General features: G+C 34.4%; 1 protein-coding gene across 7 annotated transcripts in view; it reads left to right on the forward strand.

The window, feature by feature from the left end:
- Positions 1 to 24,170, forward strand: part of PACS2 (phosphofurin acidic cluster sorting protein 2) — a 424,977-nt gene that overhangs the window by 172,570 nt on the left and 228,237 nt on the right. For all 7 annotated transcript variants that reach the window (XM_051977991.1, XM_051977987.1, XM_051977988.1 and 4 more), the window contains exon 4: positions 22,338 to 22,463. In XM_051977991.1, coding sequence (XP_051833951.1) covers positions 22,338 to 22,463 — 126 coding nt within the window. The remainder of the gene's footprint in view (positions 1 to 22,337; positions 22,464 to 24,170) is intronic.

Raw genomic sequence — 24,170 nt, forward strand, 5'->3', positions numbered from 1 at the left:
ATGGCTGGGTAAATTGTGGTATGTGAATGTTATGGAATATTATTGTTCTGTAAGAAATGACCAGCAGGATGAATACAGAGAGGCTTGGAGAGACTTACATGAACTGATGCTAAGTGAAATGAGCAGAACCAGGAAATCATTATACACTTCGACAACGATATTGTATGAGGATGTATTCTGATGGAAGTGGATTTCTTTGACAAAGACTCAGTTTCAATTGATCAAAGATGGGCAGAAGCAGCTACACCCAAAGAAAGAACACCGCGAAACGAATGTGAACTATTTGCATTTTTGTTTTTCTTTCCGAGTTGTTTTTACCTTCTGAATCCAGTTCTCCCTGTGCAACAAGAGAACTGTTCGGTTCTGCAAACATATATTGTATCTAGGATATACGGCAACATATCTAATATATATAGGACTGCTTGCCATCTAGGGGAGGGGATGGAGGGAGGGAGGGGAAAAATCAGAACAGAAGCGAATGCAAGGGATAATGTTGTAAAAAAAAAATTACCCTGGCATGGATTCTGTCAACATAAAGTTATTATAAAATAAAATAAAATATTAAAAAAAAACACAAAAAAAAATATAACTAGGCAAATGGAAGCTAACTGATTCTATGAGACATCAAGATTCAGTCAAACTAAAAAGAATGGTAAAATGGAAGAAAACGTAAAATACCTCATTGGAAAAACAATTGATCTGGAAAATAGATCCAGGAGAGAGAATTTTTAAATTTTTTGGAGTACCTGAAGCCAATGGCCAAATAACAAGAGAGAAAAGGAGAAGGGAAGGGGAAGGGAGAGAGAAAAAAAGAGAGAGGGAGAAAGAGAAGGAGAGAAAGAAAGAAGGGAGATAGCTCACAAGCACGCAAGAATATCACCCTGACATTGACAGATTCCTTTGATCACCTCCAGTAAGATCTCACTAGGAAAACTCCAAGAAACATTGTTGCAAAATTACAGAACTATAATCTCAAGGAAAAAGTACTTCAGGGTGCCAAGAAAATAAATCAACTATCAAGGAGCCACAATCAGGATTACCCAGGATTTGGCAGTAGGGAAATGGGTAAGAGCTGTGGGAGGAAGGTTGATAGAAAGGAGAACAGGTTGAGGGAGGGGTTGGTCTGAAACAAAACTCTACTAAGGCGGGTCAGGGTGGAAAGAGAAAAAATAAATACAGGGAATAAAATAACATGGAGGGAAATACACAGCTGGTAGTCATAACTGTTAATGTCCTACAAAATGAACAAGCTATAAATTAAGGAGGTTAATAGAATTTTTAAAAACTTTAAAAATTGGACAAAATTGAATGTGGATACCTTTTTCTCATGAAACCTATACAAAAATTGACCGTGTATTGTGGCATAAAAACCTCACCTCAAATCAAAAGCAGAAATAGTAAATGCATCTTTTTCAGATCACAGTACAAAAAAAGATTACAGGAAATGATAGACTAAAAACCAATTGGAAATTAAATATTCTAATTGTACAGAATGAATGAGTCAAACAATAAATCATAGAAATAATAATTTCATCCACGAGAATGGCAATGATGAGATAACACCAAAATTTATGAGATACAGCCAAAGTAGTTCTTAGGGGAAGTTTTATATCTTTAAATAGTTATGTAAATAAAATAGAGAAAGAAGATTAATGAATTGTGCATGCAACTAAAAAGTAGAAAAAGAGCAAATTAAAAACCCACAATTAAATGCCTAATTAGAATTTCTGAGAATCAAAGGAGAGATTAATAAAATTGAAAGTAAGAAAACTGTTGAACTAATTAATAACAAGCTGATTTTATGAAAAAGCCAACAAATAGATAAATCTTTGGTTAATTTGATTAGAAAAAGGAAAGGAAAAAACCAAATTACCATCATCAAAAATGAAATTAGAGCAATAACTAGGAGCTTTTCTGCTCAACTGGATGCCAACAAATCTGACAATCTAATTAAAGTACATGAATTTTTACAAAAATATAAATTATCCAGATTAACAGAAGAGGAAATAAAATAATTAACCCTATTTTACAGAAAGAAATTGAAAAAGCCATAAGTGAACTCCCTAAGAAAAAATCTTTAGGGCCAAATGGAGCCTACCATTTAAAGAACAATTAATTCCAATGCTATATAAATTACTTGGAAAAATAGGCAAAGAAGGATTTTGCTCAATTTCTTCTATGACACACATGGGATACTGCTATCCAAACCAGAAAGAGCCAAAGCAGAGAAAGAAAATTATAGAACTATCTCTTTAGTTAATATTAATGGAAAATTTTTATTTTATTATTTTTTATTATTATAGCTTTTTATTTACAAAACATATGTATGGGTAATTTTTCAACATTGGCCCAAGCTTGCAAAACCTTCTATTCCAATTTTTTTTTCCTTTTCCCCTCCCACCCCCTACCCTAGATGGCAGGTAATCTAATACATGTTTAATATGTTAAAATACATGTTAAATCCAATGTATGCATACATATTTATACAGTTATCTTTCTATACAAGAAAAATCTAATCTAAAAAGAAAGAAAAAAATCTGAGAAGGAAAACAAGAATGTGAGCACACAACAAAAAGAGTAGAAATGCTATGTTGTGATTCACACTCATTTCCCATAGTTCTCTCTCTGGGTATAACTGATTCGCTTCATTACTGAACAATTAGAACTGGTTTGAATCATCTCATTGTTGAAGAGAGTCACATCCATCAGAGTTGATAATCGTATAATTTGTTGTGATGCAAAAAATTTAAATAAAATATTAACAGAGAGATTACAACAACTTGTCACATTATGACCAAGTAGGATTTATACCAGGAATGAAGGGCTGGTTAAATAAAAGGAAGATTTATCTAAAACTATCAGCAAGCATTATTTCTCATAGGTAGATGTTGGAATCTTTACAAACTGTTAAGTCATTAGAGTTGAGATGTTTTGGGCCAGAACCTAAAACAAGGTACTAGATAGAACTAATTGATACAATGCTTGTGATTACACCTTTAGTCATTGGAATTCACAAGTATGGGAGATTCACAAAGTTAACTGTGTAACTTTGTGAATTCACACCTCCCTTGAAGCTCTTAGGGCCAGAGAGCACTATAGGAGAAAACCCATAATCCCTCTCTCTTGTATCCCACAATTTCTCTCTCTCATATATAAGAAATAGACAGAGGCTCTTGGAGAGAGATTCATTCCATTTTCCACTTGGCTGGCTGGTGGCAGAAGAGAGTTGGAGCTGAATTTAGATTGAGAAGGGAGTATCAAGTGAGTTCAGCCAGAAGCCTTCTCTGAGTAAGGAGTTTTACTTCAGAACATTGACTGGGGTCAGAAAGAAGCATTCTGAGAGATTGAGAGCCAGAAGCCCTCTCTCAGAGGCAAGACAGATTCAATTTGGTGCTAGCTCTGGAGGCTGAAGAAAGCAGAGGCAGAAGCAAAGGACAAAGCTGCAAGAGCTCTTAGAACCAAGTTGAGAGAGAGGCCTCTAAGAAAAGCTAACTGGGCTATATTGGAGATTGAGAGCCAGAAGCCCTCTCTTGGAGGCAAGAGAGATGCATTCCATTTTCCACTTTGCTGGCTGGAGGACTGAAGGACAAACTTTTGGATTTGGAGACATTTGGAAGGAGCTCTTGGAACCAAGCAGAGAGATAGGCCTCTAAGCTAACGGAGCTATATTGGAGACAATAAAAGATCTGAACTTTTATCACTTGGCTGCATTTTGGGTGATTATTACTTTCAACTGCAACTAAGGCTGCCTCCAGAAAACCTCCCCAAGAAACCTGCTTTCTCCCAGAGAGAACCACCATTATTTTATTTTAAAAGAAGAAAATCACCACAGGTAGAAGCTAGAAGCATTTCCAGTAAAATTGGAGGTAAGACAAGAATGCCCATTATCACTACTACTCTTCAGTATTGTACTAAAAATGTTGGCTATAGGAATAATAAAAGAAAATGTAATTAAAGGAATTAGAGTAGGCAATGAGTAGATACAGATATGATGGTATACTTAGAAAATCAACCAAAAAAAATGCACTTGAAACAATTTATAACTTTATCCAAGTTGCAGAATATTTTTCCTTTTTTTTTTCTGATTTTTCTCTCCCAACATGAAATATTTGGAAATATGTAAAAAACAATAATAATAATGAATGTAGAACTTGCCCAATCTCTCCCCCAAACTACTCCAAAATCCTTTAAATAATAACTCTAAACAACTTTTAGAACATTAGAACACCAAGAAGGATTTTGGTAAGAGAAATATAGGAAAAAAAATTGGAAGAGAAATGAGTGACGCAAAAAGCTAATTAGGAGAAGAATGCCCTAAAAAGCAAAATTGGCCAGATGGGAAAGGAGATTTTTTAATAAGTTCACTCAGGAAAATAATTTCTTTGAAGTTAGAATTGAGCAAATGGAAGCTAATGACTTTAATGAGAAATCAGGAAACAATAAAGCAAAATGAAAAAAATGTAAAATATCTCATTGAAAAAACAACTGACCTGGAAAATAGATCCAGGAGAGATAATTTTAAAATTATTGGCTTAACTGAAAATCATGATCAAAAAAAGAGTTTGGACATCATATTTGAAGAAATTATCAACTGTTCTGATATTCTAGAACCAGAGTGTAAAACAGAAATTGAAAAAATCAACTGATCACCTCCTGAAAGAGATCTTAAAATAAAAACTCCTGGGAATATTTCAGCCAAATTCTGGAACTCCCAGGTCAAAGAGAAAATATTGCAAGAATCTGAAAAGAAATAATCCAAGATAGTGGAGCCACAGTTAGGATAACACAAATCATATTTAGCAGCTTTTACATTAAAGAATCAGAGTGCTTGAAATATGATATTCTAGAGAGCAGTGGAGTTAGGATTGCAACCAAGAATCATTTGCCCAGAAAAACTTTTGAGTATAATCCTTCAGAGGAAAAATGAAATTTTTTTTCAATGAAACAGGATTTTCAAGCATTTCACGATGGAAAGAACAAAACTGAATGGAAAAATTTGATTTTCAAATGCAGGACTCTGGAGAAGCATAAGGAGGTAATTGGAAAAGTAATATCATAAGAGACATTCCAACATGGGAGGATGATACTTTTAACTCATTAGAACATTCTCATTATTATGGCAGTTAGAAGGAGTATATATAGACAGAAGGCATGGGTGTGATTTGAATAACTTTTTAAATCACTTTTTTAATCACTTAAAAACAGATGAAATTAAGGGGTGAGAGAGGAATGTACTGGGAGAAAGGAAAAGGAAGAAGTGCAATGGTGTAAATTATCTCCCATAAAAAAAGAGATAAGAAAAAGCTTTTACAGTGGAGGGGAAGAAGGGGAGTGAGTGAACCTTGGTTTCATCAGAATTAGCTCAAATGGGAAATGACATACATAGTCAATAAAAATATATCTTAGCCAGATGACAGGAGAAAATAATGATGAATGTTGGAGGGGATGCGGGAAAACTGGGACACTAATGCATTGTTGGTGGAGTTGTGAACGAATCCAACCATTCTGGAGAGCAATCTGGAATTATGCCCAGAAAGTTATCAAATTGTGCATACCCTTTGATCCAGCAGTGTTTCTATTGGGCTTATATCCCAAAGAAATACTAAAGAAGGGAAAGGGACCTGTATGTGCCAAAATGTTTGAGGCAGCCCTGTTTGTAGTGGCTAGAAACTGGAAAATGAATGGATGCCCATCAATTGGAGAATGGCTGGGTAAATTGTGGTATATGAATGTTATGGAATATTATTGTTCTGTAAGAAATGACCAGCAGGATGAATACAGAGAGGACTGGCGAGACTTACATGAACTGATGCTAAGTGAAATGAGCAGAACCAGGAGATCATTATACACTTCGACAATGATATTGTATGAGGACATATTTTGATGGAAGTGGATTTCTTTGACAAAGAGACCTAACTGAGTTTCAATTGATAAATGACGGACAGAAGCAGCTACACCCAAAGAAAGAACACTGGGAAACGAATGTGAACTATCTGCATTTTTGTTTTTCTTCCCAGGTTATTTATACCTTCTGAATCTAATTCTCCCTGTGCAACAAGAGAACTGTTCGGTTCTACAAACATATATTGTATCTAGGATATACTGCAACATATCTAACATATATAGGACTGCTTGCCATCTGGGGGAGGGGGTGCAGGAAGGGAGGGGAAAAATCAGAACAGAAATGAATGCAAGGGATAATGTTGTAAAAAAATTACCCTGGCATGGATTCTGTCAATATAAAGTAATTATTAAATAAAAAATTATATATATATATAATATATATATATATATCTTAGCCTTCTGGAAAATGGGAGGGGAATAGGATTTGGGAAGGGGAAAAAGGTGATTAAAAAAAAGAAGGCATATTGGGGGAGGAAGTGCAAAACACTTTTGAGGAGGGACAGGGTGAAAGGAGAGAGAATAAATGCAGGGAAATACAATTAGCAATAATAATTGTAAAAAGAAAAATTTGAAGCAAGTTAATGATAAGGCCTCATTGCTCAAACATAGAAGGAACTGAGTCAAATTTAGAAAAAAAAAAAAAAGAGCCATGCTTTATTGATAAATGATTGAAAGATATGAGCTATGCCCAAAGGGCCAAATTTCATGAATATCCTTTGATCTAAAAACACCACTACCAGGTAAGAATACCAAAAGAGACTTGGAGGAGGGGGAAAGAAAAGAAAAAAAAAAAGGAAAATAATTTATATGTACAAAAAATATTCATAACAGATATCTTTGCAAGATAAAAAAAATGGAAATTGAGGGAATACTCTTCAATTGGGGAATGGCTCAAAAAACTGGTACGTGTTTATTATGGAATATTATTGTTCTCTGGGAAATGATGAACAGGATGCTCTCAGGAGAAAAAAAAACCTGGAAAATTCTTCATGAACAAAGTGAAATATATACTGTATGCAAAGTAATAACAGTGTTCTGAGATGACCAGCTATAAATGAGTTTGTTATTCTCAGTAGTACAATCATCCACAACTACTCTGAAGGAATTAAAAATGAAAAATCTTATCCATACCCAGAGAAAAAACTGATTGTATCTCATACAAATTGAAGCATTCTCTCTTTACCTTTTTCTTAACTTAATTTTTAAAGTTTTTATTTTCATTAGAGTGGAAGATCTATGTTTTCTTTCACAATTTGGCTTTTATGGAAATATTTTGCATAACTTCACATGTGGTTTCTTAATTGTGGGTCGAGATAAGAGAGAGAACCAAGAACTCAAAAATCTTAAAAACAAATGTTTAAAAAATTGTTTTGAACATAACTGGAGGGGAAATAATAAGTAAAACAATTTTGGGGGAAATGAATGTAAACGTATAGCAAAAAAAAAAAAAATACTGTTTTTACATATAGCTGGGAAAAATAAAGATAATAAAGAAAAAAAAAAGGAAAAATTCAAAAGGCATGGGAGTGAGAAGGGGGAAAAAAAAAAACCCAAGTATGCTAAGGACCCTTCTTCCCAGATGGGTAACTTAATGGAAAGCAAATACTAACTTCTACACAATGGATTCAGGGATGGCCAACGGTCCTGATGGGGGGAACAAGATATAACTCTTGGGCTCATAAGACAAAGCATACCTCTTGTTTGTATAAAATGGGGTAATGTCTGGCATGGGGCTGGGTACCAAAGGAGTCATGATTACTGACCTTTCAACAGAATCTTTAGCTGCTTCTGCTTAGTGGTTTTCTCTTTTTTCCATAGAGGCAATCATTTGATGCCTTTTGTAGCATACAACTTCAACTTCCTTAGGAGCATGTATAGCTTCAAGCAGTTATATTATCTCAGGGCAACGCTTTTTAGGAAAGTTTTTAGATATTAGCAGTCCCCTCTTTTTCCATATTGCTCCATGGATCTAAAGTATGTAGAAGGCATATTTAGAGTCAGTATTAAATCTTTTTCCTTTTCTGAGTACAAGGGCTTTTTTTAGAGCTGTAAGTTTCAGCTTCTGGGGAGAAGTGCCTTAGAACAAGGCCTGAACTTATATAATGTAGTGAAAGACTAACTACAGCATATTCTGCCTAACAAGTTCCTCCTTGTGTAAAATGGAACTGTTTGTGAACCAAGACTTCATCAGGATAATCCAGAGTTTTGGGTTTTTTTTCCCCCAAATCAGAGCCACTAGAGTAAATAGAGTCTATGATCTCACACTCATTTTCTAAAAAATCTGTCACTGGATTTTTTGGGAGCAGGAAGGCAGAATGTGATAGATCTTAAGAATTAGATTTGGTGTCTAACAATAAGACCTGAATATTTAGTAAGTTTACTCCCTGGTGACCATTAGTCTCTAGTGGGGTAGAGTCTCTAGAGACCTCAGTTTCTAAAGACATCCACCTGTAATCACAGTTCCAAACAAAGAGAGTAGTCAAGATTCCCATGAAGGAGATTGCTTTGGGGAATTGAAATGATAATTAACTCCAAGGCAGCTTTCAGAAAGGGGATTCCACCCGACTAACAGGATCACAAACCCTTCCTTAAGAGATCTTACAATTACTTTTTGTTTTGTTTTGTTTTGTTTTGTTTGTTTGTTTGTTTTTAATAACTTTTTATTGATAGAACCCATGCCAGGGTAATTTTTTACAGCATTATCCCTTGCATTCACTTCTGTTCTGATTTTTCCCCTCCCTCCCTCCACCCCCTGCCCCAGATGGCAAGCAGTCCTTTACATGTTGAATAGGTTACAGTATATCCTAGATACAATATATGTGTGCAGAACCGAACAGTTTTCTTATTGCACAGGGAGAATTGGATTCAGAAGGTATAAATAACCTGGGAAGAAAAACAAAAATGCAAGCAGTTTATATTCATTTCCCAGTGTTCTTTCTCTGGGTGTAGCTGCTTCTGCCCATCTTTGATCAATTGAAACTGAATTACCTCTCTTTATCGAAGAGATCCACTTCCATCAGAATACATCCTCAAACAGTATCATTGTTGAGGTATATAATGATCTCCTGGTTCTGCTCATTTCACTAAGCATCAGTTCATGTAAGTCTCGCCAGTCCTCTCTTACAATTACTTGTTAAAAGCAGGAGGTTAGAGATAGAAAGACCTGTTCACAAAGGACAGTTTACAGCATGGACTGGGAGGAGGCCAATATATATTGTCAGCAACCTTTTTTATGGCTACATGAGCTTGATCTACATAGACCCAGTACAAGCAGATGTTATTTCTTTTTTTTTTTAAACATAATTAATGATTTTAATCGTAATATCAAATTAAGCTAAGGTAAATTACTCTTATTTATACCCATTATGATAATTGAAGGTTGATTTCTATTCTATTAAAGATCCATTTTTTTTCTTTTCTCTCATTTCTTTTTTTTTTTTTAATAACTTTTTATTGATAGAACTCATGCCAGGGTAATTTTTTACAACATTATCCCTTGCATTCACTTTTGTTCCGATTTTTCCCCTCTCTCCCTCCACCCCCTCCCCCAGATGGCAAGCAATCCTTTACATGTTGAATAGGTTGCAGTATATCCTGGATACAATATACGTGTGCAGAACCAAACAGTTTTCTTGTGTGCAACAGTTTCTCTGTTGCACAGTGCTCAATGCACTGAGAATTGAATTCAGAAGGTATAAATAATCTGGGAAGAAAAACAAAAATGCAAGCAGTTTATATTCATCTCCCAGTGTTCTTTCTTTGAGTGTAGCTGCTTCTGCCCATCTTTGATCAATTAAAACTGAATTAGCTCTCTTTATCGAAGAGATCCACTTCCATCAGAATACATCCTCAAACAGTATCGTTGTTGAGGTATATAATGATCTCCTGGTTCTGCTCATTTCACTTAGCATCAGTTCATGTAAGTCTCGCCAGTCCTCTCTGTATTCATCCTGCTGGTCATTCCTTACAGAACAATAATATTCCATAACGTTCATATACCACAATTTACTCAACCATTCTCCAATTGATGGGCATCCATTTATTTTCCAGCTTCTAGCCACTACAAACAGGGCTGCCACAAACATTTTGGCACATACAGGTCCCTTTCCCTTCTTTAGTATCTCTTTGGGGTATAAGCCCAGTAGAGACACTGCTGGATCAAAGGATATGCACAGTTTGATGACTTTTTGAGCATAGTTCCAAATTGCTCTCCAGAATGGCTGGATGTGTTCACAATTAAGCAGATGTTATTTCACATTAACTTAAATAAAATTGACTTTTGCGTTTTTGTTACACAAAATACTCCAAAAGTTATATCTTCTAAGAACACTGCACGAAAATTCTGTACTTTAAAATTAGTTGCATTGCATTAAAATAGCTCCCAAACAGTAGAGCTAAATGCTCTATTCTGTAGTTATAGGCAGATGACTAGGCCAAATTTTCATCTTGCCCAATGAGTTATATATTTCAGATGAAAAACAGCAAGATCTCATGGGTTTTTAGCTGACCACTTGCTCTGAATATAGAAATTTGCTTTAAGAGAAAAAGCATGTTTTGGGATAAGAACTCACTGTTTGCCAAAAACTGCTGGGAATTGGAAATTAGTATGGCAGAAACTAGGCATTGACCCATATTTAACACCGTACACCAAAATAAGGTCAAAATGGGTTCATGACTAGGCATAAAGAATGAGATTACAAATAAATTAGAAGAATATAGGATAGTTTACCTCTCAGACCTGTGGAAGAGGAAGGAATTTATGATCAAAGAAGAACTAGAGATCATTATTGATCACAAAGTAGAAAATTTTGACTATATCAAATTGAAAAGTTTTTGTATAAACAAAACTAATGCAGACAAGATTAGAAGGAAAACAATAAACTGGGAAAACGTTTTTGCAGTCAAAGGTTCTGATAAAGGCCTCATTTCCAAAATATATAGAGAACTGACTCTAATCTACAAGAAATCAAGCCATTCTCCAATTGATAAACGGTCAAGGATATGAACAGACAATTCTCAGACAAAGAAATTGAAACCATTTCTAGCCATATGAAAAGGTTGTCCAAGTCATGATTAATCAAAGAAATGCAAATTAAGACAACTCTGAGATACCACTACACACCTGTCAGATTGGCTAGAATGACAGGGAAAGATAATGTGGAATGTTGGAGGGATGTGGGAAAACTGGGACACTGATTCATTGTTGGTAGAATTGTGAATACTTCTAGCCATTCTGGAGAGCAATTTGGAACTATGCTCAAAAAGTTATGAGACTGTTCATACCCTTTGATCCAGCAGTGTTACTACTGGGATTATATCCCAAAGAGATAGATACTAAAGAAGGGAAAGGGACCTGTATGTGCAAGAATGTTTGTGGCAGTCCTCTTTGTAGTGGCCAGAAACTGGAAATAGAGTGGATGCCCATCAATTGGAGAATGGCTGAATAAATTGTGGTATATGAATATTATGGAATATTATTGTTCTGTAAGAAATGACCAGCAGGATGATTTCAGAAAGGCCTGGAGATACTTACATGAACTGATGCTGAGTGAAATGAGCAGGACCCAGGAGATCATCATATACTTCAACAACAATACTATATGATGATCAGTTCTGATGGACATGGCCCTCTTCAACAATGTGATGAACCAAATCAATTCCGAGCACTAATGAATTGAACCAGCTACACCCACCCAAAGAATTCTGGGAGATGACTATGAACCACTTCATAGAATTCCCAATCCCTCTATTTTTGCCCTCCTACATTTTTGATTTCCTTCACAGGTTAACTGTACACTCTTTCAAAATACAATTTTTTTGTACAGCTAAATAACTGTATGGACATGTATACATATATAGTATTTAACTTATATTTTAACATATTTAACATGTATTGGTCAACCTGATATCTGGGGGAAGAGGGGAAGGAGAGAGGGGAACGAAGGGAAAAAGTGGAACAAAAGGTTTTGCAATTGTCAATGCTGAAAAATTAGCCATGCATATATCTTGTAAATAAAAAGCTATAATAAAAAAATAAAAATAAAAAAAGAGAAAAAGCATGGACATTAATAACAGAACAAAACACCCTTAACTCTGTTTGACTTCAGATGTCAATCACAAATGAAGACCATACATGTCGTAACAATTCTACCCCATTTCTACCTCAGAAATAGATAAGGAACCATTCCAACACAAAGGAACAGGATTGGGAAATAATTAAGAAGGATTCTTATGTCAAGGATTGAAAATTTTTCCTTCCAAATTTTTGCAAACAAGCCTTCACCTTCTGAGAAGCTCTGTGTCATTTTTCTTTTGTTATGTTTTGGTTTTGATGGGTTTACTGATTTAATGTTCATCATCCACACCTGAATTCAATTTCAAAAGATATCATATCAATTATGGTCCCAAGAAATTTTCTCTCAAATAGCTAAGTCCCATGTCAGAGGCTTTAGATCTTTTCAGAAGAAGAAGAGGAAGAAAAGGAAGAAGAGGAAGAAGATAAGACGATGACAACAGCAGCTTATAAATCATTGTGCATAACCAAACTATCTCAGGACTGTTATGGGCTTTCTTAAGCTATGCTTTCTTTTCACAGGAACAGCAGAAGGTGCAAGACAAAGAAAAAATAATAGAGTTTTTTGCTAGCAAAACAACCAATAGTATTAGGTTTAAATCTTGCGTTAGGAATTTAAGGATGCTGTATATATCATGTTGGTTAAATAATGGATGTATACTAAATAAATGTTAAATAATACCAGGATGGTTTGCTGAAAGGAGATTGAACCCATAGTAGAAGTGATGGGTTTTAAAATAAATATTTTCAGAGAACTTGCAGTTAACCAGAAATTAAAATGTCTAATTTCTCTCAGAAGTTTGTAGCATTGCTAAGCAATAGAATCTTTGCAACATTACACAAATGACATCATTTTAAAACGAGACTTGAAAAACATCACAGTTATTAACACCATGTAAGCAAAGGCTATCCCCTTAAATAATAGAAGCAATTTAAAGATGAAGGGATTTCAAAATAATTTCATCTGTATTTTCTTCCTTATATGGGAATTTGATCTCCCATATCAAGCTCTTTTTCTAGGGCTCATAACCTCAAATAAACCATTCTCATTAGTAAGGTATTTCCACAGGAGGAAGGACTAAGCCTGAGGCTGATACATCTTATTCACCTATCTTCGCAGTCAGGAAAAGATTAATACTCTTTCTTTTTCTATAATGAAGCTATTAGTCTTACCAATTGCTTTTTAAAACATTTTCAAACTTTTTATACGATTTAGCAAATTCTACAGCTACAACTTCAGTTATGTAATTTCATTCTGTAGACCTAACTTGGGCAATGCTGGGTCCATAGACCCCTTTAAGTAAATTTCTTTGTTTAAGGGAGAAAATAAGATGAGCTTAAAATTCAGAACAAAGGCAATAGCGAAATAATTTGGGGTAAACTGTCACAAAATTTACAGCACATATTTAAATTTTAATGATTTTTCTTCAAATACATGCAAAAATAGTTTTCAACATTCATCTTCACTAAATCACAAATTTTTCTCCCTTTCCTCATCTCTTCCCACTTCCCAAGACAACAAGTAATCTGATATAGGTTAAACTTGAAATTCTTCTAAACATATTTCCATATTCATCATTCTGAGCAATTAAAAAAATCAGATCAAAAGTGAAAAAACATGAGAGAGAAAATCAAACAACAAAAGAAAGGTAAAAATGCTGTGCTTTGATCCACATTCAGTCTTCATAGCGCTCTCTCTGGCTGTGAATAGCACTTTCCATCACAAGTTTGTTGAATTGCTGTGAATGGCACTTTTCATCACAAATCTGTTGGAATTGCTTTGAATCATCTCATTATTGAAAAGAAGCAACTCCTTCACAGTTGATTATCACATAATCTTGTTGTTAATTTTTGCAATGTTCTCTTGATTCTGCTTACTTCAGTCAGCAGCAGTTCATGTGTTTCCAGGCTTTTCTGAAATGAGTCTGCTCATCATTTCTTATAGAATAGTAATATTCCTTTACATTCATATACCATAACTTACTGAGCCATTCCCCAGCTGATAGGTAAGCAATTTCTAGTTCCTTGTCACTACAAAAATGGCTGCTACAAATATTTTTGCACATGTGGGTCTTCCCCCTTTTGTGATCTCTTTGAACTATAGAGCCAGTAGAAATACGGAGTTTGCAGTTTTATAGGGCTAACAGAATTTTAAAACATAACTCATACAATTTTTACAAATTGCACAATATATAATTTAGAAAACATTATAACACTTTAAACAAATTTCATAGACATGTGGCCTTGTTGGATTGAGTCAGTTACCATTGAGAACTTTGCTTAAATACAATTGTAAATTTCTAGTAGTAATATTTATAAAATCTTCTGCCCATATAAAGAGTCAAGTTCACAATTTTAGCATGCACCAATTAAATTATTTTAGTTTCATGTAATTTAGAATCAGATTTTCAGTTTACATGCACATGACTTTAAATTAATTTCCTGGTCACAAAGTTCTTTAAAGTGGCAATGAACTATTTGAGAGAAATAGGTATGTGCTTTTTCCAGATGCTGCCCAGGAACAAAATGGTAGGGGTTTGTTTAAAATTTTAGGATTCTCTTTTCTCTGCCTTCTCTCAGTCCTGCCAAAGTCAGGAAAGAAAGGAAAGGAGAAGAAAAAAAAATGTTCTTAAAGTGGGGTCCTAACTGTATTCAGGGATCCAAGCATCTCCTGACTGGTGAGTCGCTCACATCTCCCTAAACCATGTGAAGGCATTCTCTCATTTGAGAGAGGGAGGGAGGAACCACTTGGCTCTCTTGTCTAGAGGGAACTTAAAAAGCTATATCTTTCCACAACCACAGAATCCCATTTAAGGAGGATTTTAGGATTCTGGGAGTCAAGGACACAGGGATTGTGATCTAGCGGGATCCAAAGAGAAGTTGTAAGTGGGTATACAGAGTTAGAAACAGTATCATTAGTAAGTGCTAGGCATTGGTAAGAAAAAATGACTGGTTGAGGGGTTCTCCAATTGGAGACAATCCTCTTGATATAGCTTTCAACCTGTAATTTGGCCAGTTATTTCCCATTTATAGGATCCCACAAGGTAAGTCAAGAAGAACTAGAGAGAAAGAACACTAAAGGAGAGCACTCATCCTTAGAATGTAGTAAGAAGACAGTCAAGAAGTGTGGAGAAAAGCATTTACTCTGGAGATACTCTATAAAACATGGATTGGGCATAATTTCTTTTAGCAAAGGCTTGTACTCAATTAGAATAAAGAAAATACAGAAAGGTTGAAGGGGTGCTAAAATGGGGTTCCCTGACTAAGTATAGGCTGAGAAAAGGATAAGATAAGAGAAGTGTTGGATTTAGGTTGGGGTGATGAGGGTGGGATGGTGTCCTACATCACCACTGGCTACAAGTACTTTGGAGTCAATCCCTGAACCTAGCTCAGATATTAGGGGTTAGGGAAGTGGGGATGGAGCCTGAGGACCAGGGATTGAAAATTCAATGTCGAAAAGTCCAATGAGGGAGGATAAGGTCTGGTTGTCAAGAACACTCAGTCCCTGCTTTTGAACTCATATCTATAACCAGTAAGGATTTAAAAAGAAGATTGCCCAAGAGCATTTCGCAGTTTTTCTCAGGTCAGGATCCTGGGGAGAGTATCATAAATATTTGGCCCGGGTTTAATTCCCAGTCAGGGAACCAAATGATGAGGTTAGGGAAGCAAATGATGCTGTTAGTGGCAGTGCAGAGAATTGAAGAAACCCCTCTTTGATTGGCACAGGTCCAATGTGAAAGAATTCATGAACCTGAAATATTAGACTGGCAAAAGGAAGTTTATTGTTGGCACTTCAGAAACCAGCTTTTGCTAGGAAGACTGACTTCCGAGTGACAAAGTAATAAGGGTCCTAGCAGAGAAATCCTGGCAGATAATAAAAAGTTTATCATTGAGAAGAGAATGTCTTTTCACATCAGGCAGGGGTCTCTTCTCCCCAAGACAACAAGCAATGTGATATGTTAAACATATGTGTACTTCTTTTAAACATATTTCCATATTTGTCATGTTGTACAAGAAAAATCAGGTCAAAGGGGGGAAAAAACATGAGAAAGAAACAAATAAGGTGAAAATACTATGCATAGATCAACATTGAGTATCCATAGTTTTTTCCCTGAATGCGGGTGGCATTTTCCATCACAAGTCTATTGGAGTTGCCTTGAATCACCTTATTATTGAAATGAGCCAAGTACATCAAAGTTGATCATCATATAATTTTGTTACTATGTATGATGTTATCTTGGTTCTGCTTACTTCATTCAGCGTCAGTTCATTTAAGTCCTTAGAATTTTCTGAAGTCAGCCTGCTCATCATTTCTTATAGAAGAATGATATTCCATTGCATTCACATACTTATAACTTATTCAGCCATTCCCCAACTGAGGGACATCCACCCAATTTCCAGTACCTTGCCACAACAGAAAGGGCTGCTGCAAACATTTTTTCATGTAAATCCTCTTCCCTCTTTAATGATTTCTTTGGGATACAGACCCAGTAGAGACACTGCTGAATCAAAGGGTATGCAGAGTATGATAGATTTTTGGGCATAGTTCCAAACTGCTCTCTAAAATGGTTGGTTCACAATAAAATAGATGGCAAAATTTTTAAAAATGGCAAATCTGATTAGAAAAAGGAAAGAGGAAAATCAAATTGTTAGTCTTAAAAATGAAAAGGGAGAACTTTCCACCAATGAAGAGGAAATTAGAGCAATAATAAGGAGTTACTTTCCCCAACTTTATGCCAATAAATTTGATAACCTAAGTGAAATGGATGACTACCTCCAAAAATATAGGCTTCCCAGATTAACAGAGGAAGAAGTAAATTGCTTAAATAGTCCCATTTCAGAAAAAGAAAAGAACAAGTTATTAATCAACTCCCTAAGAAAAAATCCCCAGGACCAGATGGATTTACATGTGAGTTCTACCAAACATGTAAAGAACAATTAGCCCCAATGCTATATAAACAATTTGAAAAAATAGGAAATGAAGGAGTTCTACCAAATTCCTTTTATGATACAGACATGGTATTAGTACTAAACCAGATAGGTTGAAAACAGAGAAAAAAAAATTATAGCCCAATCTCCCTAAAGAATATTGATGCTAAAATCTTAAATAAGATATTAGCAAAAAGACTAGAAAATCATCCCCAGGAAATGTTCATATCCTTTGACCGTTTATCAATTGGAGAATGGCTTGATTTCTTATAGATTAGAGTCAATTCTCTATATATTTTGAAAATGAAGCCTTTATCCGAACCTCTGACTGTAAAAATGTTTTCCCAGTTTATTGTTTCCCTTCTAATCTTGTCTGCATTCGTTTTGTTTGTACAAAAACTTTTCAATTTGATAGAATTTGATAGAAATTATAGATCAATCTTCCTAATGAATATTGAGGTTAAAATAAGATATTGGCAAAAAAACTACTGAAAATCATCCCCAGGATAATATACCATGATCGAGTAGGATTTATACCAGGAGTGCAGGGCTGGTTCAATATTAGGAAAACTATTAGTATAATTGACCATATTAGTAACCAAATTAACAAAAACCATATGATCATCTCAATAGATGCAGAAAAAGCATTTGATAAAATCCAATATCCATTAAACTTGAGAGTATAGGAATAAATGGACTTTTCCTTAAAATAATGAGTTGCATCTATTTAAAACCATCAGTAAGCATCATATTGTGATGACCGTGTATTTAAAATCAGCTGGAGTCAGGAATTCAGGTTAAGGGGAAAATCTTCAATCTTTATTCTCAGTAGAAGTGAAAAAGGATTGTGATAGCATTATGGATAGACAGGAAGCCAGCTAGCAGAGGGAGATTGGAGGTGAAGTGTGGTCACGATAGCATGCGAGCAGCTGTGTCAAGACGCCAGCCAGCAGTCTCTCTTTCCACTTCCCTCTCCACTCCCCTGCCTTCACCCACCAAAAACGTCATTTTCTATACAACACTTCAGAACTTGTACAAAGAGTGGGCGGGGGGCATTCTTTCTCCAAGCATATAAATTAATTGAGTATGGTCCAATTACTATTTAGCCTCACATGCTTGGGACCTCAGTGCATCAACTCAAGCCTCAGCCCATTACATTATATGTAATGGGAATAAACTGGAATCATTCCCAGTAAGATCAGGCGTGAAATAAAGTTGCTCACTATCACCATTACTATTCAATATTGTTTTAGAAATGCTAGCTTTGGCAATAAGAATTGAGAAAGAGATTAAAGGAATTAGAGTAGGTAATGAGGAAACCAAATTATATCACTCTTTGCTGATGATATGATGATATACTTAGAACCCCAGAGATTCTACTAAAAAGCTATTAGAAATTATCCACAACTTTAGCAAAGTTGCAGGATACAAAATAAACCCACATAAGTCATCGGTATTCTTATATATCACTAACAAAATCCAACAGTTAGAGTTACAAAGAGAAATTCCATTTAAAGTAACTACCAATAATATAAAATATTTAGGAATCTATCTGCCAAGGGAAAATCAGGAACTATATGAGCAAAACTACAAAAAACTTTTCACACAAATAAAGTCAGATCTAACCAATTGGAAAAATATTAAATGTTCTTGGATAGGATGAACAAATATAATAAAAATGACAATACTACCTAAACTAATCTATTTATTTAGCACTATACTAATCAGACTCTCAAAAAAAACTATTTTAATGACCTAGAAAAAATAACAATAAAGTTCATATGGAAAAACAAAAGGTCAAGAATTTCAAGGGAACTAATGAAAAAAAAAATCAAATGAAGGTGGCCTAGCTGTACCAGATCTAAATTTATATTATAAAGCAGCGATTACCAAAACCATTTGGTATTGGCTAAGAAATAGATTAGTTGATCAATGGAATAGGTTAGGTTCAAAGGAAAAACAGTCAATAACTTTAATAATCTACTGTTTGACAAACCCAAAGACCCTAGCTTTTGGGATAAGAACTCACTGTTTGACAAAACTGCTGGGAAAATTGGAAATTAGTATGGCAGAAACTAGGCATTGATGATCCATACTTACCACCATACACCAAATAAGGTCAAAATGGGTTCATGACCTAGGCATAAAGAATGAGATTACAAATAAATTGGAAGAACATAAGATAGTTTACCTCTCAGACCTGTGGAAGAGGAAGGAATTTATGACCAGAGAAGAACTAGAGCTCATTATTGATCACAAAATAGAAATTTTTGATTCTATCAAATTGAAAAGTTTTTGTACAAACAAAACGAATGCAGACAAGATTAGAAGGGAAACAATAAACTGGGAAAACATTTTTACAGTCAGAGGTTCGGATAAAGGCTTCATTTTCAAAATATATAGAGAATTGACTCTAATCTATAAGAAATCAAGCCATTCTCCAATTGATAAACGGTCAAAGGATATGAACAGACAATTCTCAGACAAAGAAATTGAAACCATTTCTAGCCATATGAAAAGGTGCTCCAAGTCATGATTAATCAAAGAAATGCAAATTAAGACAACTCTGAGATACCACTACACACCTGTCAGATTGGCTAGAATGACAGGGAAAGATAATGTGGAATGTTGGAGGGATGTGGGAAAACTGGGACACTGATTCATTGTTGGTAGAATTGTGAATATTCTAGCCATTCTGGAGAGCAATTTGGAACTATGCTCAAAAAGTTATGAGACTGTTCATACCCTTTGATCCAGCAGTGTTACTACTGGGATTATATCCCAAAGAGATCTTAAAGAAGTGAAAGGGACCTATATGTGCAAGAATGTTTGTGACAGTCCTCTTTGTAGTGGCCAGAAACTGGAAATAGAGTGGATGCCCATCAATTGGAGAATGGCTGAATAAATTGTGGTATATGAATATTATGGAATATTATTGTTCTGTAAGAAATGACCAGCAGGATGATTTCAGAAAGGCCTGGAGAGACTTACATGAACTGATGCTGAGTGAAATGAGCAGAACTAGGAGATCATCATATACTTCAACAACAACACTATTTGATGATCAATTCTGATGGACGTGGCCCTCTTCAACAATGTGATGAACCAAATCAGTTCCAATAGAGCAGTAATGAATTGAACCAGCTATACCCAGCAAAAGAGCTCTGGGAGATGATTATGAACCACTACATAGAATTCCCAATTCTTCCACCTGCATTCTTGATTTCCTTCACAGGTTAATTGTATACTGTTTCAAAGTCCAATTCTTTTTGTACAGCTAAATAACTGTATGGATATGTATATATATTGTATTTAACTTATACTTTAACATATTTTACATGTATTGGTCAACATGCCAGCTGTGGTAGCATGTGGGGAGAAGGAGGGGAAAAATCGGAACAAAAGGATTTGCGATTATCAGTGCTGAAAAATTACCCATGCATATAACTTGTAAATAAAAAAAGCTATAATAAAAAATAAATAAATAAAAATGAAAAAAACAACATAAAATGGTTGGTTTAGTTCACAACTCCATTAACAGTGCATTAGTGTCCCAGTTTTCCCACATACCCTCCAACATATATCATTATCTTTTCCTGTCATCTTAGCCAATCTGAAAGGTGTGAAGTAGTTACATCAGAGTGTACATAATATTTCTTCAATCAGTTCATGTTATCATCTCTGTGATCCTGGGATTAATGGATAAATGTAGGGATGGTCTTATAGTTTGTTATCACAGAGTATATGAATAGACTAATTTATACCTGTGCTCATTAAGAGTGAAATCACCCTGTGTTCTGCCCATGTGAGAAATTCATGTTCAAAAATATAGACACAAACTTAAACTGTCTATGAGATTTGTAATTCCATAATTTTAAGTTTAAACTTTAATAACATGAGTTTATAGCAACTTTTTGATGAAAATTTTGGTGAAATTTAAAGAATCACAGTAATCATTATTCTAGATTGTTAAAAAGATTCTTCTTACTAAATCAGCTTGTTTTGTTGTTGTTTTATTTTTACTTTTTTTCTACTTAATGGCCATTTATTTCCCTCTTCCCCATTTCCTAGGAATTGACTATATTTGTGAGGTAACCAGAAGTTAAGTGATTTGCCTAGGGTCACACAGTTAGTCTGAAGCAGGCTTTCAACTCAGATCTACCTAGTCCAGGCCCAACATTCCATTTAGTATGCTACTTACCTACTGTAATTTTTTATTTTAATGATTTTAACAAATGTTACTACAAATCTGGGTTTATAAGATTTTTCTTTTTCTGAAAGATTTTTCTTTTTATGTCATCAAAAAACTAGCTTTGTCATTTCTACCTTTACAGTATATTATTTACTGATCTTGGAATCAGTAAGGTTGACCATTCTATATATCATTTTCATTTCATAAAAAATTTACAATTTATATAGAATATATCTGCTAAATATGCTAAAAAATATGTAGAATCTGTCAGCCTATAATTGTTTTCAATTTATATTTTCATTTTTTAATTTTAGAAAGATAATTATTAAAAGTATGCAAATACAGAATTATTTAATGGCTATGCAGATATATAATACATTGTCTTTATTATACACTGTATGATTGTAATACATATGAATATAATGCAATATAGCAATATCTATGAATATGCTAAAATATATATTTACATAACTAAGTGAAAAAAGGACCATTTGATATAGGTATGTGGCAACAAGTTACATGTATAGAATTTTTAGGAAGCATTAAATTTTCACTTGCATACATAAAAATTGCATTCACAAACATTGGATAATTAAAATGAAAGCGAACAAAATGACACTTACAGAAATATAAGGATAATATTTTAGTGTATGTTAATGAATGTCGACTCTCTTATACAGGTGACTATCTTACATGTTTTACATATATCCTATTTGACATTAAGCCATTTTTAGTCTTGGTACTGTTTATAAAAATGATAAAAATATATTTCCAGTAAGCCAAGAATACCTTTCAATATGGAAGATAGAATTGTAAATTACCCCTAATAGGAGGTATAGGCATGTTTGTAACTCCTTTTTCCTCTGCTATTAAAGGAGTAGAATGAGGGGAAATTAGCAAATGAAGCGTAAAACCATAATTTGCTAGAACCATCTCCGAATGTTATTGCATTAAGGATAGTGGCCCATATTACTCATGCTTGTTCCTATTTTTAAATGTGATGTTTATAGAAATAGTTAATTTCTAAATCTTTAATTACTTAATTTCAGCAATTAAAACATTTCAGTTCCCACTTGCTAAGATACTTTCAGATACTCAAGGTCTTGGGGTTTATTTACTCTCCCTTTCCATACAATGAAAGGCTTTCATCTCTTTTGGGGAATAGATTATTATAAATTTTATATATAAAGTTAAATAACAAAAGTGTGGAAGTTTAAACTGTTGAATTGTATTGCACAGTATCCTCATTTCTTGAAAAGAGAAGGCAACAAACTTCAGATTATGCTGCAGAGAAGGAAACGATACAAAAACCGAACTATTTTGGGCTACAAAACTTTGGCAGTGGGATCCATCAACATGGCTGAGGTAGGTTCTTAAAAATTTAACAACTGGAAAATGAATAATTATAAATTCAGAGATGTACACTAGAGCCTATTGTATTATCCACTATCAGGGTGCCATTAATATAAAGCAAACATCTTAGATTACATTAAAAAATTGAGAAGAGAGGAAGGTTGTTACTAGGATATCAGAAAGAAGTCATCACAATGTTTCACTTCAAATGTTTATCAAGCATCTACTGTGTTCAAGACACTCTGATACACTAGAAATATAAAATTGAAAAATTATACAATTTCTGCCTTCAAGTAGCATACACATACTTGATGTACCAAATTTAGACCTATTATTGTTCTGTATAAGCTAATTACTATATTATTAGAAATTCATTTATTGGAAGTTACACATAGCTTTTATGTAAAAAATTATGCAAACTTTGACAACAACTGTATTAATATGATAAACACTTTTTTTATGTCTGCTATAAAGAGGCATAGCAGCAAGATTGAGATAAATGTAATGCAAAGTATGGTGTGATAAGGACAAAGGAAAGGTCCCTTAAGAAAATTTGAGGAAGGATAGACTGCCTTTAGCTGGAGTATCAAGGAAGGTATCAGTAAGGAGGTGGCCTCATGTTACATTTTGAAAATAAAATAGAATTTTAATAGAAATCAAATGGGAGTATATTCATGGTAAGATTAGGCAACCTTATCTTTAGCTCAAATGTAGAGTATGTGAAATAAGGTTGGGAATTAGAGCCAGATTGTGGAAGGCTTCAAATGCTAACCTAAGGAAAGAGCCACTATAGGGCAGTGTGAGGGGGGCAATGTGAATGAACCAGGACATTAGAAGGTTATCTCAGCAGCTGTCCAAAGAATAAATTAGAGATAATACTGGGTCATAGGAATATTATTTAAGAATCTGTCATAAATATTTTTCTTATGGGGAAAAGTGATGAAGGTCTGAAATAGGTGATGGTAGTTTGAGTGTAGAAAAAGGAATGGATGAGAGAGATTATATAGGTAACATATTGACAGTAGTTGGAAAGCTTGTTATACTTGGTAGAAGATAGAAACCTAGGAAATGGAACTATTCATTTCCAAAAGACTTGTGATAGAGAGATCCATCTGCTCAGATAGAAAGAACTGGGAGACTGAATGTGGGATCACAATATAGTATTTTCACTTTTTTGTTGTTATTTGCTTGCTTGCTTTTTTTACTTTCTCACTTTTTCCCCTTTTTGATCTGATTTTTGTTATGCAGCTTGATAAATGTGAAAATATGTATAGAAAAATTGCACTTATTTAACATATGTATTGGATTACTTGCTATCTATCTAGGGGAGGGGATGGAGGGAAGGAAGGGAGAAAAATTTGGAACACAACGTTTTGCAAGGGTAAATAGTGAAAGCTATCTTTGCATGTATTTTGAAAATAAAAAGGTTTTAAAAAAGAAATGGAGAAATATTACTGTTTCTCATGCCTAAATTGAATTCTCATCTCCACTATTAAAAATTCTTCTAGCTCAGCTCATATGCTACCTTCTTCTGGAAAGGGGAACAAATATGAGGAGGAAGATCATAAGTATAGTCTGGAATTTATTAAGTTTTAAAGTACTAGAAGTTTATCCAGATAGTAATGTCCCAAGTGATTTTAGGACAATGTCTTTTGAGGTCACCCACGTTTCTGAGGTGATGGATGATGAGCCAATCCAAGAGGTGAAAAATAAATTATT

The sequence above is a fragment of the Antechinus flavipes genome, chromosome 2 (genome assembly GCF_016432865.1).
Source record: "Antechinus flavipes isolate AdamAnt ecotype Samford, QLD, Australia chromosome 2, AdamAnt_v2, whole genome shotgun sequence".
NCBI lineage: Eukaryota > Metazoa > Chordata > Mammalia > Dasyuromorphia > Dasyuridae > Antechinus > Antechinus flavipes.